Consider the following 25,072-nt stretch of genomic DNA (forward strand, 5'->3'; position numbering starts at 1 on the left):
TGCTTTTTGTGAACGTTTATCGTGAGTAATTTAGTAAATTCACCGGAAGTGTTCGGTGGGAATGCTAGTCACATGCTAGTCACACGCTAATGTAAAAAGCTGGTTTTTGATATAAATATGAACTTGATTGAACAAAACATGCATGTATTGTATAACATAATGTCCTAGGGGTGTCATCTGATGATCATCAAAGGTTAGTGCTGCATTTAGCTGTGGTTTGGGTTTATGTGACATTATATGCTAGCTTGAAAAATGGGTGTCTGATTATTTCTGGTTGGGTACTCTGCTGACATAATCTAATGTTTTGTTTTCGTTGTAAAGCCTTTTTGAAATCGGACAGTGTGGTTAGATTAACGAGTCTTGTCTTTAAAATGGTGTAAAATAGCCATATGTTTGAGAAATTGAAGTAATAGCATTTCTAAGGTATTTGAATATCGCGCCACGGGATTACACTGGCTGTTGAGTAGGCAAGCGTCCCACCTAGCCCATAGAGGTTAACAAACTATAATTTTGGCAAGTTGGTTAGGACATCTACTTTGTGCATGACAAGTAATTGGCAATTGTTTAGACAGATTATTTCACTTATAATTCACTGTATCACAATTCCAGTGGGTCAGAAGTTTACATACACTAAGTTGATTGTGCCTTTAAACAGCTTGGAAAATTCCAGAAAATTGTCATGGCTTTAGAAGCTTCTGATAGGCAAATTTACATAATTTGAGTCAATTGGTGGTGTACCTGTGGATGTATTTCAAAGCCAACCTTCAAACTCACTGCCTCCTTGCTTGACATCATGAGAAAATCTAAAGAAATCAGCCAAGACCTCAGAAAAAAATGGGTAGACCTCCACAAGTCTGGTTCACCCTTGGGAGCAATTTCCAAATGCCTGAAGGTACAACGTTCATCTGTACAAACAACAGTATGCAAGTATGAACACCATGGGATCACGCAGCCGTCATACCGCTCAGGAAGGAGACGCGTTCTGTCTCCCTAGAGATGAACGTACTTTGGTGCAAAAAGTGCAAATCATTCCCAGAACAACAGCAAAGGACCTTGTGAAGATGCTGGAGGAAACAGGTACAAAAGTATATGTATCCACAGTAAAACGAGTCCTATATCGACATAACCTGAAAGGCCGCTCAGCAAGGAAGAAGCCACTGCTCCAAAACAGCCATAAAAAAGCCAGACTACGGTTTGCAACTGCACATGGGGACAAAGATCATACTTTTGGAGAAATGTCTTCTGGTCTGATGAAACAAACAGAACTGTTTGGCCATAATGACCATCGTTATGTTTGGAGGAAAAAGGGGGAGGCTTGCAAGCCGAAGAACACCATCCCAACATTGAAGCACGGGGTGGCAGCATGGGGGTGCTTTGCTGCAGGAGGGACTGGTGCACTTCACAAAATAGATGGCATCATGAGGTAGGAAAATTACATGGATATATTAAAGCAACATCTCAAGACATCAGTCAGGAAGTTAAAGCTTGGTCGCAAATGGGTCTTCCAAATGGACAATGACCCCAAGCATACTTCCAAAGTTGTGGCAAAATGGCTTAAGGACAACAAAGTCAAGGTATTGGAGTGGCCATCACAAAGCCCTGACCTTAATCCTATAGAAAATGTGTGGGCAGAAATGAAAAGGCGTGTGCGAGCAAGGAGGCCTACAAACCTGACTCCGTTACACCAGCTCTGTCAGGAGGAATGGGCCAGAATTCACCCAACTTATTGTGGGAAGCTTGTGGAAGGCTACCTGAAATGTTTGACCCAAGTTAAACAATTTAAAGGCAATGCTACCAAATACTAATTGAGTGTATGTAAACTTCTGACCCACTGGAAATGTGATGAAATAAATAAAAGCTGAAATCACTCAACTATTATTCTGACATTTCACGTTCTTAAAATAAAGTGGTGATCCTAACTGACCTAAGACAGGGAATTTTTACAAAGATTAAATGTCAGGAATTGTGAAAAAACTGAGTTCAAATGTATTTGGCTAAGGTGTATGTAAACTTCTGACTTCAACTGTAATTGCAGAAGGGTTTTCTAATGATCAATTAGCCTTTTAAAATGATCAACTTGGATTAGCTAACACAACGTGCCATTGGAACACAGGAGTGATGGTTGCTGATAATGGGCCTCTGTATGCCAATGTAGATATTCCATTTATTTCTTTTTTAATCAGCTGTTTCCAGCTACAATAGTTATGTACAACATTAAACGTCTACACTGTATTTCTGATCAATTGAATGTTATTTCAATGGCCCAAAAATGTGTTTTTCTTTCAATAACAAGGACATTTCTAACGTGACCCCAAACTTTTGAAGGGTGGTGTACATTTAGGAAAATTGCACATTAATAAATTGGCAACAGCCTCTATACCCTCCCACCTATCCATATCCTGTCTCAAGTAGCCCACAAAAGCCAGCATGGATGAAATGCAAGAATTGACTAATATTTGCCATATTCTAATAAATGTCATGTGCCAACATATGGCCACAGTCCGTGCCATGGTGAAATTTGAACTCCTGTAGATCTGGGAAAGGATCACTTCCGCTACCTCACTTTCCAACCAAGGTGCATGAATTGTGGAGGAAACAGATTCCGCAACACTTGAAGGACAAATGGAATTAAATAAAAAAAGCTTCTTTATTGCAAAGCGTAGAAACGCCGTGTTTTGGCTTTTGGCCTTCAGGGTCTTCTAAAATAATTGGATGGAGAGTAATTAGATCTGAAATAATTGGATGGTGAAACTTGCATCCAGCCAAGGTGTCCAACCAGAAAAGCAAGTAGAAGAAAACAACATTATTTAGCTGAAAAATAGATTTAGCAAGAAGTAGGCATTTAGAATTAAATGTGGAGTCGAGCTTTATGGTTACGTGATGACATCACATGCCGCATACAGAACCTACAAATGTATTCTGCAATTATCATTTATTTGAAAAACACAATTTCCATCATTTGGTCACAATAAAGTTCGACAAGATAAAATGGTAATCTTCAGAACATTTCTCCTATAGCTGCCATTTCCATTACACATGTTGTATTGTTTTTTTCCTGCATTGCTTCATCAAATAATCCTGGGTCAATGGAAACCTGCCTACTATAGCCAGTTAAACTCAGATACTGCCTGTCTAAGAAAAATCTGATAAATCTCACCAATTCAATATTTGGCAAAGTTCCAAAGAAGGCATCTCAGTATGAAAACATCTCTGTGATCACCCTGTTCCATTAGTATTCTGTCAGGGACTCCATTCCACTCTTGCCCAGTCTGGAGACATTATCTCCACTTTCCCTAAAAGATAAAACGAGTACTTTGTCATCAGCAATATTGTCATTGTTGTTTTCTCTGTGATGGGGATAACTTGACTTTTGTCTTGGAGGATAACGTTTATTTTCTGTTGTCGTCACATGTACTTTTGAGAATGCTGGGCATGACAAGTGTAATCCTCCCTCATGCTCATGTTAAGGCATTGTTTTCCATGTCCCGACAGGATAAGAGCCCAATCTGATATACCTTCAGGATTTCAAGGAGGTAGGTAGACATTTCAAGTGAGGATAATACAACTCAGACAACAGAAAAACAACAACTCTATGGGGAATTGAGTGCATGGTTAGGTAACTTGATAAGGTTGGATCTCAACATACTCCTCCAATATTCCACATCTAACAGGTAATGTAAACAGAGCCTTGTGTGTTGAGATTTTCAACTTAAACATTTAGGTACCAATCACTCAATCATTCAGGCGTCACCGTATCTTGCATCACACAACATAATCACTCATTCAAGTCAGGTTGACACACATGTTTGTAAACTAGCGTCAACTTTCGTCCATGAAGAATTTGTCACATTTCAGGTGCATGGCATCATAAACTCGTCAACCTTTGACCATTCCTTCCGTCCTACAGAGTAAATGATGGATGCGGTCTCTGTTAAATAGCAGCAATGCATCTCCCCTCCTCACATTTAGTCAATAAGAAAGGTACCGGGGTCGGCCGGTCGGTGGCATTGTGTGGAATCCATCTTTAAAAAGGACAGAGCCTAGGAGTTGTTAAACAAACATTTTTAAAAACGATAACTCAGATGGTTCTCCTATACCAGGGACAAAGCAGACTATAATTAGAACCCAATGGGCAGTCATTTCAGAGAATATCCTGCATGAAATTCATCTATCAGAAACAAAACCCGTTTCACAGTTTGGATCGGTGTTCACGAGGAGAGCATATACAAAATCTTTACTAGTTAATGCATTCAATTATGTAAGCGAAGTGATGATACAAACCAATCAAACAATGCTACAAAAGGGTAATCCATTTTATGATTGCTTGTTAATTTATTTTCGTCATTAAAGAGGGGGTCTGGGATCTCTCAATGACAGACTCATAAACGGGTCTATAAATATTGAACACGTTTGTAAAGTGTTATATATACACACACTGAACAAAAATATAAACGCAACAATTTAAAATATTTTACTAAATTACAGTTCATAATGAAATCAGTCAATTGAAATACATTCATTATGCCCTAATCTAAGGATTTCACACAACAGAAATACAGATATGCATCTGTTGGCCACAGAAGGTCAGTATCTGGTGTGACCTCCATTTGCCTCATGCATCGTGACATATCTCCTTAGCGTAGAGTTGATCAGGCTGTTCATTGTGGCTTGTGGAATGTTGTCCGACTCCTCTTCAATGGCTGTGCAAAGTTTCTGGATATTGGCGGGAACTGGAACGCTGTCGAACACGTCGACCCAGAACATCCCAAACATGCTCAATGGGTGACATGTCTGGTGACTATGCAGGCTATGGAAGAACTTGGACATTTTCAGCTTCCAGAAATTGTGTACAGATCCTTGCGTCATGGGGCCGTGCATTATCATTTTTGATTTAACGACTGTTTTACCAGGTAAGTTGACTGAGAACACTTTCTCATTTACACCAATGACCTGGAGAATAGTTATAGGGGAGAGGTGTGGGGATGAATGAGCCAATTGGAAGCTGGGGATGATTAGGTAGCCATGATGGTATGAAGCCAGATTGGGAATTTAGCCAGGACATTTCGATTAAAACCCCTACTCTTACAATAAGTGCCATGGGATCTTAAGTGACCACAGAGAATCAGGTCAACCGTTTAACATCCCATACTGAAACATGAGATGATGGCGTGGAGGAATGGCAGGGCAATGGGCCTCAGGATCTCGTCACGGTATCTCTGGATTCAAATAGCAAATCGATGAAATGCAAGTGTGTATGTTGTCTGTAGCTTATGCCTGCCCATACCATAACCCCACCGCCACCATGGTGCACTCTGTTCACAACGTTGACATCAGCAAACCGGTTGCTCACACAACGCCATACATTCTGTCTGTCATCTGCCCGGTACAGTTGAAACCGGGATTCACCCGTGAAGAGCTTCTCCAGTGTTCCAGTGGCCATCGAAGGTGAGCATTTGCCCACTGAAGTCGGTTACGACGCCGAACTGCAGTCAGGTCAAGATCCTGGAGAGGATGACTAGAAAGCAGATTACCTTCCCTGAGACGGTTTCTGACAGTTTGTGCAGAAATTATTCGATTGTGCAAACACACAGTTTAAGCTGTCTCAGACAATCCCGCAAATGAAGAAGACGGATGTGGAGGTCCTAGGCTGGCATGGTTACACACATGGTAACAAATAAAGTACATTACAATGATATATTTTACTTTATGGGGACTGAATGCTGAGTTAAGGCTCCCAGGCTTGCAAGGACAGACCAGATACAAATTCAATTAGCACTAACGTGAGAAGTAAAAGCTGTCGAGGCGTTTGGGCCCAACAAGTGCAGGAGTCTTTGAAGCGTCCTCTGAAGCCCCCTCCTGCTGTTCAAAGACCATACACTGGCATTTTGTACAAGAAATCTGCCTCCAGAAATAAAAGCACACGCGCACTGTTGGGACGAGTGACTCTGAACTTACAATGGCTAGCCACAAGTTGTTATATACACTGCTCAAAAAAATAAAGGGAACTCTTAAACAACACAATGTAACTCCAAGTCAATCACACTTCTGTGAAATCAAACTGTCCACTTAGGAAGCAACACTGATTGACAATAAATTTCACATGCTGTTGTGCAAATGGAATAGACAACAGGTGGAAATTATAGGCAATTAGCAAGACACCCCCAATAAAGGAGTGGTTCTGCAGGTGGGGACCACAGACCACTTCTCAGTTCCTATGCTTCCTGGCTGATGTTTTGGTCACTTTTGAATGCTGGTGGTGCTTTCACTCTAGTGGTAGCATGAGACGGAGTCTACAACCCACACAATTGGCTCAGGTAGTGCAGCTCATCCAGGATGGCACATCAATGCGAGCTGTGGCAAAAAGGTTTGCTGTGTCTGTCAGCGTAGTGTCCAGAGCATGGAGGCACTACCAGGAGACAGGCCAGTACATCAGGAGACGTGGAGGAGGCCGTAGGAGGGCAACAACCCAGCAGCAGGACTGCTACCTCCACCGTTGTGCAAGGAGGAGCAGGAGGAGCACTGCCAGAGCCCTGCAAAATGACCTCCAGCAGGCCACAAATGTGCATGTGTCTGCTCAAACGGTCAGAAACAGACTCCATGAGGGTGGTATGAGGGCCCGACGTCCACAGGTGGGGGTTGTGCTTACAGCCCAACACCGTCCAGGACGTTTGGCATTTGCCAGAGAACACCAAGATTGGCAAATTCGCCACTGGCGCCCTGTGCTCTTCACAGATGAAAGCAGGTTCACACTGAGCACGTGACAGACGTGACAGAGTCTGGAGACGCCGTGGAGAACGTTCTGCTGCCTGCAACATCCTCCAGCATGACCGGTTTGGCGGTGGGTCTGTCATGGTGTGGGGTGGCATTTCTTTGGGGGGCCGCTCAGCCCTCCATGTGCTCGCCAGAGGTAGCCTGACTGCCATTAGGTACCGAGATGAGATCCTCAGACCCCTTGTGAGACCATATGCTAGTGCGGTTGGCCCTGGGTTTCTCCTAATGCAAGACAATGCTAGACCTCATGTGGCTGGAGTGTGTCAGCAGTTCCTGCAAGAGGAAGGCATTGATGCTATGGACTGGCCCGCCCGTTCCCCAGACCTGAATCCAATTGAGCACATCTGGGACATCATGTCTCGCTCCATCCACCAACGCCACGTTGCACCACAGACTGTCCAGGAGTTGGCGGATGCTTTAGTCCAGGTCTGGGAGGAGATCCCTCAGGGGACCATCCGCCACCTCATCAGGAGCATGCCCAGGCGTTGTAGGGAGGTCATACAGGCACGTGGAGGCCACACACACTACTGAGCCTCATTTTGACTTGTTTTAAGGACATTACATCAAGGTTGGATCAGCCTGTAGTGTGGTTTTCCACTTAAATTTTGAGTGTGACTCCAAATCCAGACCTCCATGGGTTGATAAATTGGATTTCCATAGATTATTTTTGTGTGATTTTGTTGTCAGCACATTCAACTATGTAAAGAAAAAAGTATTTAATAAGATTATTTCTTTCATTCAGATCTAGGATGTGTTGTTTAAGTGTTCCCTTTATTTTTTGGAGCAGTATATTAAATTTTTTCTTGTGCATTTTGCCTCATGACTCCTGCATACTTTGTTGACTACAAACATCCTTTACCCAACCGTGGGACAGACTGTATTGGTTACACAGACTTTAGGCCTCCCATCCTATTGTAACCACCTCTCGCTGGCTTTGTAGTCATCTTACCTGATGAAATTGCTGTACAATATGATCTTGTTGCCATCTGATGCACATTCAGATGTCATAAATCAGCACTGCAGAGCTCTCCCTGTCCTATGCCGTGCCTTGATTGTATTTCTGCTAATGATATCTGGAAATGTGCATGTACACCCTGGCCTATCTACTGTTGCTAGCCCCAATTCTGACTTGTGCTCTGATATCTGCTTCACTGATTTCTACTCTCGTAAAAGCCTGGGTTTTCCGAAAGTTAATATTGCCTGCTAACCTGGATTTATTTTAGCTAAATATGCAGGTTTAAAAATATAAACTTCTGTGTATTGATTTTAAAAAAGGCATTGATGTTTATGGTTAGGTACAGTCGTGCAACGATTGTGCTTTTTTTCGCAAATGCGCTTTTGTTAAATCATCCCCCGTTTGGCGAAGTCGGCTGTCTTTGTTAGGAAGAAATAGTCTTCACAGTTCGCAATGAGCCAGGCGGCCCAAACTGCTGCATATACCCTGACTCTGTTTGCAAGAGATGTGACACATTTCCCCTAGTTAATATTGCCTGCTAACATGAATTTCTTTTAACTAAATATGCAGGTTTAAAAATATATACTTGTATTGATTTTAAGAAAGGCATTGATGTTTATGGTTGGAGCAACGTGTACCTAAGCGATTATATGCAACGCAGGACAGGCTAGATAAACTAGTAATATCATCAACCATGTGTAGTTAACTAGTAATTATGATTGATTGATCGTATAAAAAACAATAAGTTTAAAAATAGCTAGCAACTTACCTTGGCTTCTTACTGCATTCGCGTAACAGGCAGGCTCCTCGTGGAGTGCAATGTAAAGCAGGTGGTTAGAGCATTGGACTAGTTAACCGTAAGGTTGCAAGATTGAATCCCTGAGCTGACAAGGTAAAAATCTGTCGTTCTGCCCCAGAACAAGGCAGTTAACCCACCGTCCCTAGGCCGTCATTGAAAATAAGAATGTGTTCTTAACTGACTTGTTTAGTTAAATAAAGGTAAAAAAATATATATATTAAACGTAACATCGGAGTCCAAAAATACCGATTTCCGATTGTAATGAAAACTTGAAATCGGCCCTAATTAATCGGCCATTCCGATTAATCGGTCAACCTCTACTCTGTAGCCGTGTTAGTCAAGAAGAACCCATTTAAAGAAACCAGTTCCACTTTGTAGATGGATACATTTACTGGTTAAACAGAAGGTGCTTCCAGTGCTCACTGGAAGTCTGTAATATCAAAATGAACAGAGTAGATCTTACCAGAAGCACCACGCGGCTCAGGTAGAAAACGGGACTCTTCACACCAAGCCCCTGACTGTCGCACCCTGAGATCAGTCCACAAGTTCCGCTGTTAGATACAGCTGTATAAATGGACATGTACAATATATCCAAACATCTCCCCTCACCAAGGATATACTATCACAACAAACAGGATGATGCGAAAAACAGAGATCTAGCCCTTCCTATGTTATTAAAAAGACAACGTGAATAACAGACAGGGATCTAGCCCTGCCTATGTTTTTGAAAAGACAACGTGAATAACAGGAGAAGGGCTTGGTCTGACACTAGGCCTCAAAAACATGTTGGTAACTGATAACAACCTGCCCAGATGGGACTGTGTTTTGGAAACCAAACTCTGAACAGAAGAGGAGTGACCTACACAAGGCCTATCTGTCTATCCAGAAAGACACAATGGCAGATGGGGAGAGCGGAAACAGTGGCCTGGTATTTGGGCCAGCAAAAACAACACAGGAGCACGTTGGCCCTTCCAAAAGATATTGGCGTGCCTGGATCCAGCTGTGCACGCATGCAGTGGTTCTGACACATGACGGAACTCTGAACAGGATGATCTGTAAACACAGAGCTTTGATCCATGGAAAGAGTCTGGGCTGCGGGGAGGTGTGGTGATGTCACAGGGCAGGATGTGGATACTAGATACTACAGTAGGCCTCAGGCCGTACTCACTAGTATGAGTACTCCTCTTTGGCTAAACCACACGTGTTGATTTATACTTTCCCTCTTTCTCCAGATACTGAAAGTAGATAATCTACCACAAGGCTTTAGCCGTTCTTGATATCCACTTAGATTTAGTCGACAGAGGACTGGAAGCAATACATCATTTTTATCGATACAAACGGGTGCTTTACTTTTGTGCGAGTTGCATCTGGTGATGTGTAAAAGGTGCCATAACCGCAGACTCTGACAAGACCAACGAAGTTAACCTTTTATTTTCTTTGTCACACTGCACCTTATCGTACTGTCAGACACTGTGTGGTTGGGTTAAAGACGATAGCTCCCATTGGAGATAAATGAAAGATTAGTAGGCATATTTTAACTGGATAACTATAATGTCCAAGGCCCGGCCACAGGGAGGTCCAGTCAACATTAGGCCAGGCTGTGTCTCAGGAAAAAATAGCTTTTTATTTTCTGTTGCTTTTGCTGATAAGCCTATGTTGTTTTTGGCACCAATGACTTCTGTATTCCTGAGCACAGCTGCTATGGAGGAAGCTTGTCACTCTCATTGCTTGTGGTGACCATAGTGTGTTCTCACATTCCCTCTGTTCAAAACAGCACCTTCATTATATGAACATTTGGCATCTAACTTTGTTCAATTTAAGTTGAATCCCTTACTATTGTTAACAGATAATATTTTTAGTTTTGAACTAATGTTACTTAATTTCTTCTTCGCAGTGACAAATAAGAAGCCTTCCCATGTGTCCATCACCAAGGTGAAGCAGTTCCCAGGCTCATCGTCCTTCGCCAAGAGGTCAATGTGGACCATCGACCAGCTGAGACAGGTCAACGGCTGTGACCCCAACAAAGTGAGTTTACAGTTCCCTGAACCTCCCTGCCGAGGGCTGAGTTTTTCCTGACTACATGACCTGGCCTATTTCATTAGGGCAAATCCCATATCAACACCTAGTGCCTTGTTCATGCTTGTTCGCTATCTCTCTTGCTCTGTTTCTGTATCTCTCTCTATAAGGACTGTCCAGAGTTTGACTTGGCATTTGACAATGCCTTTGACCAGTGGGTGGCTGGCTCGGCCGGCGAAAAGTGCACCTTTATCCAGATCCTCCACCACACCTGCCAGCGCTACAGCTCTCAGAGCAAGCCAGAATTTGTCAACTGTCAGTCCAAACTGCTGGGAGGTAAGAGACACAGTGACAAGACACACCATATCTCTCTTTCTCTCTCTCTCTCGCTCTCTCGCTCTCTCTCTCTCGCGCTCTCTCTCTCGCGCTCTCTCTCTCGCGCTCTCTCTCTCGCGCTCTCTCTCGCGCGCTCTCTCTCTCTCCGCGCTCTCTCTCTCTCCGCGCTCTCTCTCTCTCTCCGCGCTCTCTCTCTCCGCGCTCTCTCTCTCTCTCCGCGCTCTCTCTCTCTCTCCGCGCTCTCTCTCTCTCTCCGCGCGCTCTCTCTCTCTCGCGCTCTCTCTCTCTCGCGCTCTCTCTCTCTCGCGCTCTCTCTCTCGCGCGCGCTCGCTCTCTCGCGCGCTCTCTCTCTCTCGCGCTCTCTCTCTCTCGCGCTCTCTCTCTCGCGCGCTCTCTCTCGCGCTCTCTCTCTCTCGCGCGCTCTCTCGCTCTCGCGCGCTCTCTCGCTCTCTCTCTCTCGCGCGCTCTCTCGCTCTCTCTCTCTCGCGCGCTCTCTCTCTCGCGCGCTCTCTCGCTCTCTCTCTCTCGCGCGCTCTCTCGCTCTCTCTCTCTCGCGCGCTCTCTCGCTCTCTCTCTCTCGCGCGCTCTCTCGCTCTCTCTCTCTCGCGCGCTCTCTCGCTCTCTCTCTCTCGCGCGCTCTCTCTCTCTCGCTCTCTCTCTCGCGCGCTCTCTCGCGCGCTCTCTCGCTCTCTCTCTCTCGCGCGCGCTCTCGCTCTCTCTCTCGCTCGCTCGCTCTCTCTCTCGCGCGCGCTCTCGCTCGCTCTCTCTCTCTCGCGCGCTCTCTCTCTCTCGCGCTCTCTCTCTCGCGCTCTCTCTCTCGCTCTCTCTCTCTCTTTGTGCTTTGTGTTGGTGTTTTAACAATAACTTAAACGACTAAAACCAGATATTAATTATGTAGAAAAGATAATGTGGGGGCCTCCCGAGTGCTGCAGTGGTCTAAGACTCTGCATCACAGTGCTAGCTGTGCCACTAGAGATCCTGGTTCGAGTCCAGGCTCTGTCGCAGCCGGCCGCGACCGGGAGACCCATGGGGCGGCGCACAATTGGCCCAGGGTCGTCCGGGTTAGGGGGAGGGTTTGGCCGGCAGGGATGTTGTCCCATCACGCACTAGCGACTCCTGTGGTGGGCCAGGCACAATCCATGCTGACACGGTTGCCAGGTGTACGGTGTTTCCTCCAACACGTTGGTTGGTGCTTCTGGGTTAAGCGGGCATTGTGTCAAGAAGCAGTGTGGCTTGGTTGGGTTGTGTTTCGGAGGACGCACGGCTCTCGACCTTCGCCTATCCCGAGTCCGTACGGGACTTGCAGCAATGAGACAAAACTCGAACTACCAATTGGATACCACGAAAAAGGGGTGAAAATAGGAAAGATAATGTGTAGAATTTCAGGATATTTGCATTAAAACTGCAAAATTGCATCTCTGCCACATGGCAAAATGTATAGAATTGCAGGAAATTAGCCAGTGACGTAATGTCAGTGCGACTGCACCTTTGGCCACGCCCATGGCCACGCCCACCACCTAAGCCCCATTTTGATCCAGAAAAAGCTCTGGGTCAGATCTAGTGTTCTCACTCCAAGGTCTGTTTTGTCTTTCAACTGAAAAGTTCTTCATTCTATATGTAGAGAATGCCACTTACATGTTCAGATCTGATTTGTTGTATAACGACACTGAGTTATTATTCCCATTTACTTTGAGGACTTTTCATTTTAACGATTGCCGTTCCTAAAGGCATCATTAAATCTACACTATGATACATCATCATTAAATCTACCTAATGATCTTTAACTGTACTATGATACATCATCATCATTAAATCTACCTAATGATCTTTAACTGTACTATGATTCATCATCATTAAATCTACCTAATGATCTTTAACTATACTATGATACATCATCATTAAATCTACCTAATGATCTTTAACTATACTATGATACATCATCATTAAATCTACCTAATGATCTTTAACTATACTATGATTCATCATCATTAAATCTACCTAATGATCTTTAACTATACTATGATTCATCATCATTAAATCTACCTAATGATCTTTAATGATGATACATCAACATTAAATCTACCTAATGATCTTTAACTATACTATGATACATCATCATTAAATCTACCTAATGATCTTTAACTATACTATGATACATCATCATTAAATCTACCTAATGATCTTTAACTATACTATGATACATCATTAAATGTACCTAATGATCTTTAACTATACTATGATACATCATCATTAAATCTACCTAATGATCTTTAACTATACTATGATACATCATTAAATGTACCTAATGATCTTTAACTATACTATGATACATCATCATCATTAAATCTACCTAATGATCTTTAACTGTATTATGATTCATCATTAAATCTACCTAATGATCTTTAACTGTACTATGATACATCATCATTAAATCGTTTTTTTTACTCCTGAGATGATGGAAAAACCAGTCCACTGAGAACTAACCTTTAGTCACAAGGAATATTAACTCACTCCCACACTCTAATAACTAAAAAATATACACAAGCTTATAAAAAAAATAACATGGCTTCACATTCCTACGTTCACAACACAACCAATTCCTATATGAATTGACCACCTAGGTAAGAAATATGAAGTAATTTCCATATAGTAGCAGGTTATCCTTACAGGGGAGGTAGAAGGTAGCCTGTTGGTAGAGGGAAGGCTTCCTCTGTGTTCCTGAGCCAGAGAGGGGGTTGTGGAAGACCCTGTTCTTAATCAGCTGTTAACCTGTTCTTGAGACCTGAGAGGGGAGCTATAGTAGAGAAATATGAAGTTTGATCAAATGTAATTCAATGGGCGTACTCCAGAAAAGCTATTTGTATTAACATTAATAAGCAGTTATTTTGAGAGGAATATTGCACACTGATCATTTATTCTTTATAGACGCAGTGCTACTTGATCATTATTGTAACAATACATTTAAAAATAGATCATTCCCTCTATAGAAAAAGCTGTATTAGCCAATTACTATTGAGTGGAAGACAGTTCCTTTCCATTCCCAGCTACTCCTGCTGTTAAAGTCCCCTCTACTCCTCATTGCTATATGCCTCTGCCCTGATCTTCTCCCTCTTACATCATAAACCACAGCTTGTATGTTTTTCTTCCTTTTTTAACTTGTACAGTGTACCCCTGACAAATACAGTAGTGTATTGCTGGCTGGGCTGTAGTTATAGTGTGGGTAGAGGTTATTGTATTGTCCTCTGGGGGGCTGAAGAATAGGCCAAAACATAGCGAGAACATCTGTGGCCTATCTCTCATTCACTCTGTCAGACACCTCCAGTTAAATGGTCATCTGCATACTGGGTGTAATGGGATGTTGTGTCGGGTCTCACTTATGCAACAACACACATACATACTTAAAACACCAACACAAAGCACGCTCGGTATTGGTTTCATTATTCCAGTATTTTGGCAACGGTTTTTAGTTTATTTATGTAACCACCAGCTCAGCTAGTAGTTGACTCTAAAGATTAGTTTTTACTATCAATATCCAATCCCCAAATCTGCTAATGCTTTCAATCTAATAGACTTAGATTGGATATAGACCATAGAAAGACATTGACCTGGCAACGCCATGTCTGTTCAATCACCTCAAAAGCCAACTCTCAGCTCCCAGGAAGCACAATGAGTAGCGTGACTGCCAACGGAGGTGACCGCACAGCCAGAGACCTAGTGACAGTAGGAGGAAGAGGATGTCAGAGTGCTGCCACCACTGTCCCCTCCAGTTTAAGTCTCACACCAGTGCAAAACAAATATCATGACGCTGCTCCGGTGTGGGACAATAACTGTGTGGGACGCCCCTCTTCTGACTGACCAGCATGGAGAATAGGGATGACAAAGCAACTACCTCTGGAGTATAGGACCCTATTCAACATTCACATGCACTACTAGATTAGATAGTTTGGTATAGATATAGCTTGAACGTCTTTAGTGTAACCATAATGTACAGTATTGTATTGCTTTACTGGCCTCGTTAACTTCCCAGATAAAAATAACATCCTGCTGTCAATGTAACAATAAACAAGGTTCGTCCCGTTGAACTGTCACGAAAAACACATTGAGTCAAATGGTCAGGAACCATGTTGCTTACACACTACCTTGTTGGGGTTGACACGATCACTATAATGGTGTTTGTGTGTTGAAGGCTTTAATAGACTAGTTGTTGTCGTAACTGAGGTGCCTTCGATAACATACTTATTACTACACTGCTAGAACACACAGGGCCTAATGACCCACTGGAGGATTCTGGGATATTGCCCTTTCTTGCTGATTTAGATTTGCCTTTAACACAGAACAGAGGCGCTTACTCTACACTGGGTCACCCTGACAGGCAATTATCTATTCTACACAAGAGCTGGTCTTTGTTAGCTGGGCAAAAACAAAGAAATGGCTTGTCACTTTGCCACCGTTTTAGTGAGGCAGAGTTATATGTGTTAGTGAACATGATATTAATTGGCAGGCTGGACTCAGGGACGGTTGTTCTTATGCGTTGAGAGATTGTAAAGGTTTGACAGGACAAGGTCGTCAGGCTTACTGTGGATTCTGTTAGCTTATGATGAACTTTATTCATCCTTTCTTTATTGAAAAGGCCTGGTCTGGAATTATAATACAGAGCTGGGCTTTAAGGTGAGGGTGTAGGCACTCTCCATTGCTGTACTTCCCCTTGTGGTAACAGTATGAATTCCACACAATGGAGGTTTAGACCAAAAGGTTGTGCAATACACACAAATAGGACACTTGGTCCTATTCTTTATTGACTGAAATGTTAAACTACGGAGTGCACCTTTTTTAATGCATGTGGTTAAATAATGACAATCATTATTTTCTCATCAGACTTCCATCTTGGTCACGTCTTTTGGTTGTCGCCTCACTAGTTATGCGTAGGTGATGCACGAAAAGCCTCCCTCATCCTGAGACCGCTGTGAACTCCCTTTAGAGCCGTGTGGAGGAGATGTGCAGCCAGGAACTTGTGTAGTGATACTTGATGGGCCGTGTAATAGGGCCTGAATTAAAGCAGCGTTGCTGGACTCATTTTGTTAAAGCCACGTTATCAGGATCGACTGAGGCTGTAGCACGCGCTCTTCCCCACAGACTCTCATGGGCCTCTGCTTAAGTGGCAGAGCGTGTCTTAAAATAGTGAGAGGGAGTTTAAAATATTGGCTGCTGCTTTTATCAGTTTTTGAATTCTAGGATGCTAAATGCTAATATACGCTCCTTTTATTAGCTTTTGAATCATTTCGGAAACTATCATGCAAATGCTTACTGTCAGGAGGGAACTTCAAGCAGAATTTACACCATTTAAACTGTTGTGATATTTCTTATGGGAAACTGCTGATAGATTATGCAGTCAATTACAACTCAAGTGAAAATGTGTTACAATACAGGCTACCTTTCATCAAGTTAATAACAAACAATACTTCATTTCTACTTAAACGGTCCCCTAACTTCCCTAATCTATTCCAGTTACCCCAAATTAAAATATTTGATTTCTTTCCTAATTCACTGTTTGAACGAAGCCCTTTTAATAACGTAATACAGTAAGTCTATTACATTATTTAACCAAAATTAACAAAAATGACCATATTAGAACAAACTGTACTGTTGTAATAAGTATTAAACAACATACAGTAATTTCTTCGGTCTAACAGATAAAATAACAAAAACAAACCAAAATTAAGACATTCCTTTTCCATTTTCTTGTCACAGACGATGAAACTGTAGATTCAGTCGTTTTCCGTTGCAAGGTCTTTTTGAACAGAATGAGGAAAGAAGTTGTTTTAAACAGTCGACGCCAAGGTCGGCGGCTACTCTTAGAAGGTAAGCAGGAAACAAATCTTACATTCAACTATAATAATTCATCATTTTTACTAACAAGGCAGTTAAGCTCTTCACTCTTCAATCTTCCAATTAATGATATAACATTTGATGGCTTACAGAATGTACAGTGTGTTCTAGAATATCTGTATGCACACAGAGTATAGGACTTCCTAGTGGGATACTGTCATTTTGAGGGACGGGTGTACAGAAAAGGCTCCTCTTTTAGATGCACAGTTTGTGAGTTATGAGATCGACGGTCACCTCACTGTCAGCCTTTCAGATTAAACAAGCTAATTCACGCCGAGGAACCATGTCATCAACTTAAGTCTTATCTTCTCTCCACCTCAAGCACAGGGACAGTAAATGAGCGATACCTACATTAGTCATCTCAATACCAATTCATCCTCAAACTGTCCTTGGAACTAATATAAACAAGGCAATTATGAACAGGGTTATGGTTTTTCAGTATAATCTGCAACCCTGACGTTTATCTCTTTAAACTTTCATGAGGGTTACGGTACTTGAATACCTAGTAGCAATTTGCTCTATTAGACCGACAGTGTCTCTTCGGTTCAGGGACAGAATGTTCCATGTTTGTTCCCATTAGCATCCCCACTCCCTGACTGCTGCAACCCTATTAGCAGAGCAGTGACAAAATGAATGGGCAACTCTACTGTAACCATGCTGAGAATGTCAGAAGACTCTTCCCCTTTCTCCTAATGACTTTAAAAAAGTGGATTAACACTGTATTAAGAAGAAAACGGGCGGCTTAGGTTAGAAGTTTTGCATGAATTAGGCAGCAGAAAAGTGGAGAGGGGGGAGTTAGGGAACGTTCAATGGATTTGTCTCCTTGGTTTCTCCGCTGCTAGTGGGGGGGGGGGGGGGGGTTCGGTGGGTACAGCAGTATGCCCAGTGTGATGCCATCCTGTTGGGGAGCTCTGCTCTACAGGGTGGGTGACATGTTGAGTTCATCTTGTGTTGGCTACGTCAGTCTCTATTGACGGCTGTGTATCCTTCTCACTCTCCCCTTTTCACTATCTGTTTTGCCTTCTCTTGAGCTCTACATCTCTCTCAACTCTCTTGTCTCTCGTCCTCTTCCCGTCCCTGTCGCTGTGCACAGCATGTGCAGCACCATGTTGAGCTGCAGGGTGTGAAATTCTTACTGACAAACTAAGGATGACAGGGGAGTGAGTTACTGTAGCTACACAATGCTACAGCTGTTCCATTTTTCAGTAGCTCTGCTTTAAGGGGACCAACGACAAAGGCCCTTTGGTCATAACTAATATGGAAAGCTTTTGATGAAATGTGTAATGTACAGATTAGTAGGTGGGACTGTACTCTACAGGAGAGTCTCTCTACCATAGATATAGAACCCATCTCTGATCTCTACCCCCTGTCCTACCACACCCACACAGAGACTGCCTCAGGGCAGCATTCTGGATGGTAATTGACTCTGCTTGAGCTTACCTTTTTAATATAGTTGGCCTATGCATGGGTGTGTTTGTGCTAGCAAGCATGCGTGTGCCTCTAAGAATGTATTCCTGAGCGTATGCTTGCATTGGTCTGAGTGTAGATGTATTAACTGGGTGATTTACAGTCCGGTTTTCCCAAACTCTGTCCTGGGGCCCCCCTGGGTGCACGTTCTTTTTTTGTCCTAGCACTACACAGCTGATTCAAATAACCAACTCATCAAGCTTTGATTATTTGAATCAGTTGTGTAGTGTTAGGGCAAAAACCAAAACGTGCACCCAAGGTGAGATGGTGGGGGCTAGGACCGAGTTTGGGAAACCCTGAATGGCATAAACAATCGAGCAGGCTTTGAGAGAAAGTGGTGATTGACAGTCATCATCATGTTCCTGCACATTAAAATGGTTCCATGTTCACAACCACAACATTATATTGTGTCGGCCTGACTTGTGGTCACTTGATTATAGAGGTCAAAGGCTCAAGGGATGGAATCACCCTGCAATTGTGTTTTTGGATCATCTTTCTGGGTTCATTGTGGGGCATTTCACTTTTCTTCAACTTTTGTTGCAGAAGAAAGGGTTTTGCCTTTTTGTTTTACAGGCGCGCCCTGATTATATTGATAACATGGGGATGTAGAAACGCATTCTCCCTCCATTGTTGATGTTGGAGGTCCCTGGTCATAGGACACAGCATCAGGAAGGTTAGATTCCTTTACAGGGATAGTGAGCGAACCATTTCAGGAAAAACTCACCAGCCAAACACGTACGTTATCGTAACAAATTTCTCCCCCCAAAAATGTGCCAGCTCTCAACCCTTGTTGTAACACGGAAGTTACATTTTTCTCTGAGCAGAGATTACTTTGGTTTCCCGAAAAACCAACCCAGAGGTGCTTGTTAAAAGCAAGACATCACTCCCCCATGTTCTTGTAAAGAGAAACCTCAGTAGAATCAGAGGACAGAGAGTTGAATCACCATGTGCTCCGTCACTCCTTCAACTCCCCCTTGCAGAATGACTGCACCTTCATCAACTCTACAGAGTAAAGACCCAGGTCCTTAGTCAACACACAACCTGCCTCCCTGCTACTCTTTTAAATTACATTCACCATAGGAGGGGACTCATCCAGCAGCTGGCTGGAATTGCTCAGCCCAGCGGAGAGAGGGGATTAAAGGGATGTGGACAGAGGTGAAGAGGTCTCATCCCTTCTCTGCTCTCAGGGGAAGGAGAGGGTTTTTATTTATTAAAGGATGGGAAGGGTGACATGTCACTTGTGTCCCAATACAAGTCCTTATTTCAATACTGTGAAGAAGATGGAGGCCACAGCAACACTAGATAAACACATTTCTCCTTCCCTACACTGTAATTAAACCCAGAGCCTAGCCAAAACCTTTCCACTTGGAGATCTTCTACAAGTCGAAACGCTTCCATGGCAAAATGTTGGAACCGCGGTGATGGCGCTGGGTTTGGCTCAAAAATGTGTAGTGTCTCTGTACTCCTAATTTATTGCATTATCTATGAAAATGTGTAGTGTCTCTGTACTCCTAATTTATTGCATTATCCATGAAAATGTGTAGTGTCTCTGTACTCCTAATTTATTGCATTATCCATGAAAATGTGTAGTGTCTGTACTCCTAATTTATTGCATTATCCATGAAAATGTGACATCTGGCTTTGGGGTGAGTATCTACCGGAAGTGTTGTGGAATCCAATGGGTTGCTTTAGCATTAGCTAGCTTTTCATGAAACGGATTTTACTTTATCAAGTTAACTTCCTTTGAAGGAAAGCAGAGAGTAGAGGAACACCAGCTGGCATCCGGTCTGCTTTGGGCTGTCATTTAACCCGCTGCGCCACAACTCTAATTATTTATCAGTCTGCGTACCTGCCTGGGCGCCACAGCGCTGCATAGCCTACACTCTACAGTATGGGTTCCCTTTGGGAAGACATGTTAAAATGACTGGCTGGGTTCAGTATTTTTAGTGGCTTCCCTCTCCTGCAACAGAACCTGGATGTCCTCAATCTTCCTATTCAATTATCTCAAAGCAGAAATGGAAGCAATATTGTCTCATCTTCTAACTACAGACCCTTCAGAAAAGTGGGAGATGGGACATATTGGAAGATTTGTTATATTGTCAAAGCCCCATTATAGAATTGGCTCTGTGATTTGTTTATGATTGGTTTTGATCTCATGGGATGTTTGGAACTGAACTTTAACCCCATATTTCACTTACGGTCATCTAACACTGAAGGCCTCATTTACATTGAGTTCCGCTGTATTTCCTATTCCTTCCACAACTAGCCAGTTGAGAGGAGCACGTTATCAACTCTGGCCTTTTTTTTTTTTTTTTTTTTTTTTTTTGGTGGCATTTCTTTTTGTCCATTGTTCATACAGAAAATTGCAGTACCAGTCCCCAGTTTCGTTGAAAGAATGGCTTGTTCACAACTTTGGAACAACTGATCAAAAAACATCCCCATTGTCTTCTTTCCCAGGCAACCAAAGAACCCCAGCCAGGTCAACAATAGAACACACTTCAAAGGAAAAGCAATGCTCAAAACTATTCAAAGTGGCATGCTGCCCTTGGATATATCACCACATAAAGAGATGATTATAAAGTACTGGCGCTGCACCAGGGTAATGGCTCTGAAGTGAAAGTTTTGAGCAGACGGCGGTCCCCAACCAAAAGCAAGGATTGTTAGTGTAGTGCTAGTCGACGGCAGGCAGCGCTCCCCAAAGCCGTAGATTAATAGCTTGCCAGTTGGAAACATCCGCAGGGTCGGTGCTATCGGGGGAAGACCGTGTTCTGTTATTTCCTCTCATCCACACAGCTGTGCCGCCAGCGCAAGGGGTTCAAAGTCGAACGCACTCGTTCCCGCTTTGCTATTATCACACTGTCTGAGAGGAGGAAAAGAGAAGGAGCTGCCACTAAAGTTTTACTAAAGAAAATAAGAATAATAACCCTTGAGAAACACCTGGAGCTATTTGGAATGCTTTTAGTTAGAGAGTTGGAGGACTGTGACAAGTTTATTTCATTGGCTCATTTCTTACAGGAAACCAACCTCTGTAGAAAAACTCATTAGCTGGCTTCCTAGGACGTCCCTGATTGGAGTAACCCAGTTTTTCACCTGTTCCTTGTCAATAATCAAAGTCCGGCCAGGGATGCTGAATGAAACATCAACATTAACTTCTAAAGCAGAGCATTTCTGTAAGGCTCATGTCACTGCTGCATTGAGTTATTTTGTTGAGAGTGATTCATACTCTGTTGCAACTGCAGCACCTCACCCTCTTCTCCACCAAGGCACTGTATAATTTATTATATTTAGCCCATCTCTTTTCCCCTCTGTCTACCCCCCCTGCTCCCCCTTTCTCTCTCCTCTCCAGGTAACAGTATACTCCACTCTGCAGCAGACAGTGTGACCAGTGCTGTACAGAAGGCCAGCCAGGCTCTTAACGAGCGAGGGGAGCGGTTAAGCCGGGCGGAGGAGAAAACAGGGGAGATGAAGAACAGTGCTGAGCAGTTCTCAGTCACCGCACACAAGGTGAGACACACACACACACATAATCACGTGTCACATATCACATCATTACAAGGGCTTGCGGAGTTTTTCCTTAACACATGAACTGAACAGATCAAATGTAAGCCCTACAGTAGGTATAGGCTATAACATTGCTAAAACATAATCACTCATTATCGCATAGTGATGCCATGTAACCCACATTTCCCAATTGTCTTTGACTAACAATTCATCCCATCTATCATGAAAATGTAAACTCAGTGGGAGAAAGATCTAACAGTGTTCTACTTCTTGAGGTGATTCAGTTGAAGTGGTTAGTTTGTTGCTTCTGGTTCACTAGCTAGATGTTCTTGTTTGGAGGCCCCCTCTCCACAGTGCGTTCCTCTATTCTGTCCATCCCAGCTCTTCTCCATGGGCTTCTCTCATCCTCTCCATCCAACTGTATCCCTCACACAAGTAAAACGAATCACCTGCTGCTTAACGATGTCATTAGCATAATATGGTTTTGCTGCAAAAGCGGGAGGAAGAAATATAATGATAAATGAATCATTCTCCGCTTCTAGCACGCGCCCACGACTGTGATCAATTCCAATAACTTTTTAAGTAGCTAGCATTTTTTTCGGGCCTGCTTCTGTCATCGCATGTAAAAAGGGGATCTCCCCACCTCGGTTGACCCACTGTTCCATCCACTCTGGACCGGAATTCGTTTATAAAACGGTTCACATTGCATTAATTTTGAGCACACAAATGAATAATACATTACTGCAATGGCGGTCTAATTGAAAGCCATTTGATGGGACATGGTCGGCCCCTCACTGTTAACAGATAAAGACCCTGTGGTGTGAAATGAATCAAGCTCATGGGAAAAGTCTTTAACTCAGAGAATGGCCCTTTAACTCCCAATGCCATACAGGCCCAGTCATCCACTTCCCTATTGGGCTCCAGCTATTAGATGCTTAATTGTACGGGCTATTTAATTAATTGGTTGTCTTGCACTTTTTGAAAAGTTAAGACTCACTTAAGCATGTACAGTATGTGACTTTGTTAAAAGCTGCAGCCCTATACGTGGATAACCACTGTGTCATTTGGTGTTAGCTAGCTACAGTAAATGCATTCTGCAATGTCTTTTCTGCCTGGGGATAACATTGAACTAAAATCCTTAAGATCATGAAGTAAATAATCTTTCCCCCTTTTGAGTCTTGATGTTAAGAGTTGGGAACGTTGTATATCTGCCAACTATTGTACAGTAAGAGGGCAGGTTTGTGGTTAGAATCTTGTAAACTTTTCCCCCTTGTCATGCCATTGAACAAGATATCACGTCTACCTCTTTCTACCTGAGATCCAGTATTTTTTTGGTTGAAGCTGAGAGCATACGGTATCTTGTGCTGGACTTCGTAACAAGGAAGAAGTTCTGTGTCAAGGTGACCTGGAGCAGGAAACCGCACTGCAGGTTCTGTTAGTACGTCTCTGCAGTGTCTCCCACCTGCTTAGGCTCTGTGACTGTCCCAATAGCACCACTGTTGTGCTCTCACCATCCTCTCAGCACGGCTGTCTGGTCTGTGCTGCAGCTCTGCTGCCCCCACTTGTTAGCTCTGGAGATTTCAACCGCCTCTATTTTTAACTGTAGGCGAGTAAAGTGTGTGTGTGTGCGTGTGCCCTTATGTGTGTGTCTGCGCACGTCTCTGTGTGTGAATTAGATTGGTGCCCCTGGCCTTTTCTCTAATGAACCTCCAGCCAGGCCTATTAGAACCCTTGTTAATGAGCCAGGGTGATGAAAACACTGGGACCTGGGCCTCTTACCAAGCCTGAGGAATAGCACCACTCTAATAGCTATCATTCCTCTCTGCCTAGAGAATAGACCCTGCTTCTCCCTGTTCTATTACTCACCATGCCAACCATGTTAGCTTCCACCAGTTGGGAAAACAAAGCAGCATCAATTGGATTATTTTACTTAGTTGGTGGTTGGTTTTTAATGTGCTAGCTAACTTAAGAATTGACTGGTTAATTGACGGATTAATAGATTTTGCATCTCACTTTGTTACTTTTTTAGGCAGATTTTTGAATGATTTGTGGCAACCCCAAGACATCTATTCAGAGGGGCTGTTGAAGAAATGTTTAGTTAAATTGCTTTCTCGTTTGGTTTAGTCACTGTATAATGTTTATATATCCCCACAGCTTACTATTGTTGACATGTCGCCTACTTTTTGTCCCCTCTCTCTCTCCCTCCCCTCTCCACAGCTGGCCATGAAGCACAAGTGTTAAACCATTGCTAAGCCTTCGGGGGTAGGGGTCCGCCAAGAGCGCCAGACGCCATTAAGGACGGATTTCTGATTTTATTATTCTTACAACTTTTAACATGATTACTCTTGTTAACAATGGTAACATTTACATTTTGTGTTGTTGTGTAGCTACCTTGTTTCTAATGAAGAATATATGATGATGTGGAGGGGGAGAAAGAGAGGGGGGAGAGCTCAGACAGTTGAGAGCAAAGGTTTCACAGCTAACTCCTCTTTCACTGCCTCCATTGCCCCCAAAGTACTCCATGACTTTACCCTGGCAAATCATGGAAATGGTCACTGCCATCCCCAACCTAGACAAACACACACACACACACACACACACACACACACACACACACACACACACACACACACTGTCCAGATCTCCCTCCCAAAAGGAGCAACTCTTCAACTCAGCTGTCTCTTTCAAAGAAATAACTTTATATATACAGTGCTGGAAGAGGAGAATTTAACAAGACAGAAGAGATTAGATGACGTGACACATGCGTATCACATGATGGCTATTTCCTGTACTTGGAGACAACAATGTACATCCCTGTATGTGAACATTAACTTGTTAAAAAATATTACATCTCTTTTGCCATTTGACTATTTGGCATCATACTGTTGTAAAGGCTCATTGGTGCATTCATTCATTGCAGACATAATATTAGCCAAATGTGTGAAGGACATGTTGCTTCAAAAAACTCCTGCTGGAAGACTATATTTCAATTAAATGGTATGAAATGTGCTGTTTTGCAACAACAACAAAAATCTGAGTGACCAAGTGTTCAAGTGCATGGTCTGTCAAAAGGTTGAATGAAACCTACAGAGTAAAAATGAGCATTTAGGCTTTACTTTTGGTAACATTTCCAAAGGGTTATTGAAGCGCTTGGTTGTAAGGACAAGATCAGACTGTTTATTGTAAGGTGAAAGACTACAGTACCATTTGTAAATTAGCTTCAACTGTTGTTAACAAGCTTATAAACCTGTAAATTCATTCTACCACAATCTCTGAAAATAATATTTTCATTCTAACCCTTTCGATTCCAAACTTGGTCACATCTTGTAATTATTGTTTAA

At 43.0% G+C, this 25,072-nt stretch overlaps 1 protein-coding gene across 2 annotated transcripts in view; it reads left to right on the forward strand.

Annotated features, from left to right (window-relative positions):
- The window catches only part of LOC106601569 (syntaxin-binding protein 6), a 122,726-nt gene extending 98,410 nt beyond the window's left edge, over positions 1–24,316 (forward strand). Inside the window, exons 3-7 of one of the 2 annotated variants that reach the window (XM_014193881.3) lie at positions 10,420–10,550; positions 10,712–10,877; positions 16,626–16,736; positions 21,577–21,734; positions 23,949–24,316. In XM_014193881.3, coding sequence (XP_014049356.1) covers positions 10,420–10,550; positions 10,712–10,877; positions 16,626–16,736; positions 21,577–21,734; positions 23,949–23,972 — 590 coding nt within the window. In that variant the 3' untranslated portion in view covers positions 23,973–24,316. The remainder of the gene's footprint in view (positions 1–10,419; positions 10,551–10,711; positions 10,878–16,625; positions 16,737–21,576; positions 21,735–23,948) is intronic. The other variant, XM_014193887.3, reaches the window with a different exon arrangement.
- Positions 24,317–25,072: the final 756 nt, after the last annotated feature.

Source organism: Salmo salar, chromosome 01, assembly GCF_965601325.2.
Source record: "Salmo salar chromosome 01, fSalSal1, whole genome shotgun sequence".
Taxonomy (NCBI): domain Eukaryota; kingdom Metazoa; phylum Chordata; class Actinopteri; order Salmoniformes; family Salmonidae; genus Salmo; species Salmo salar.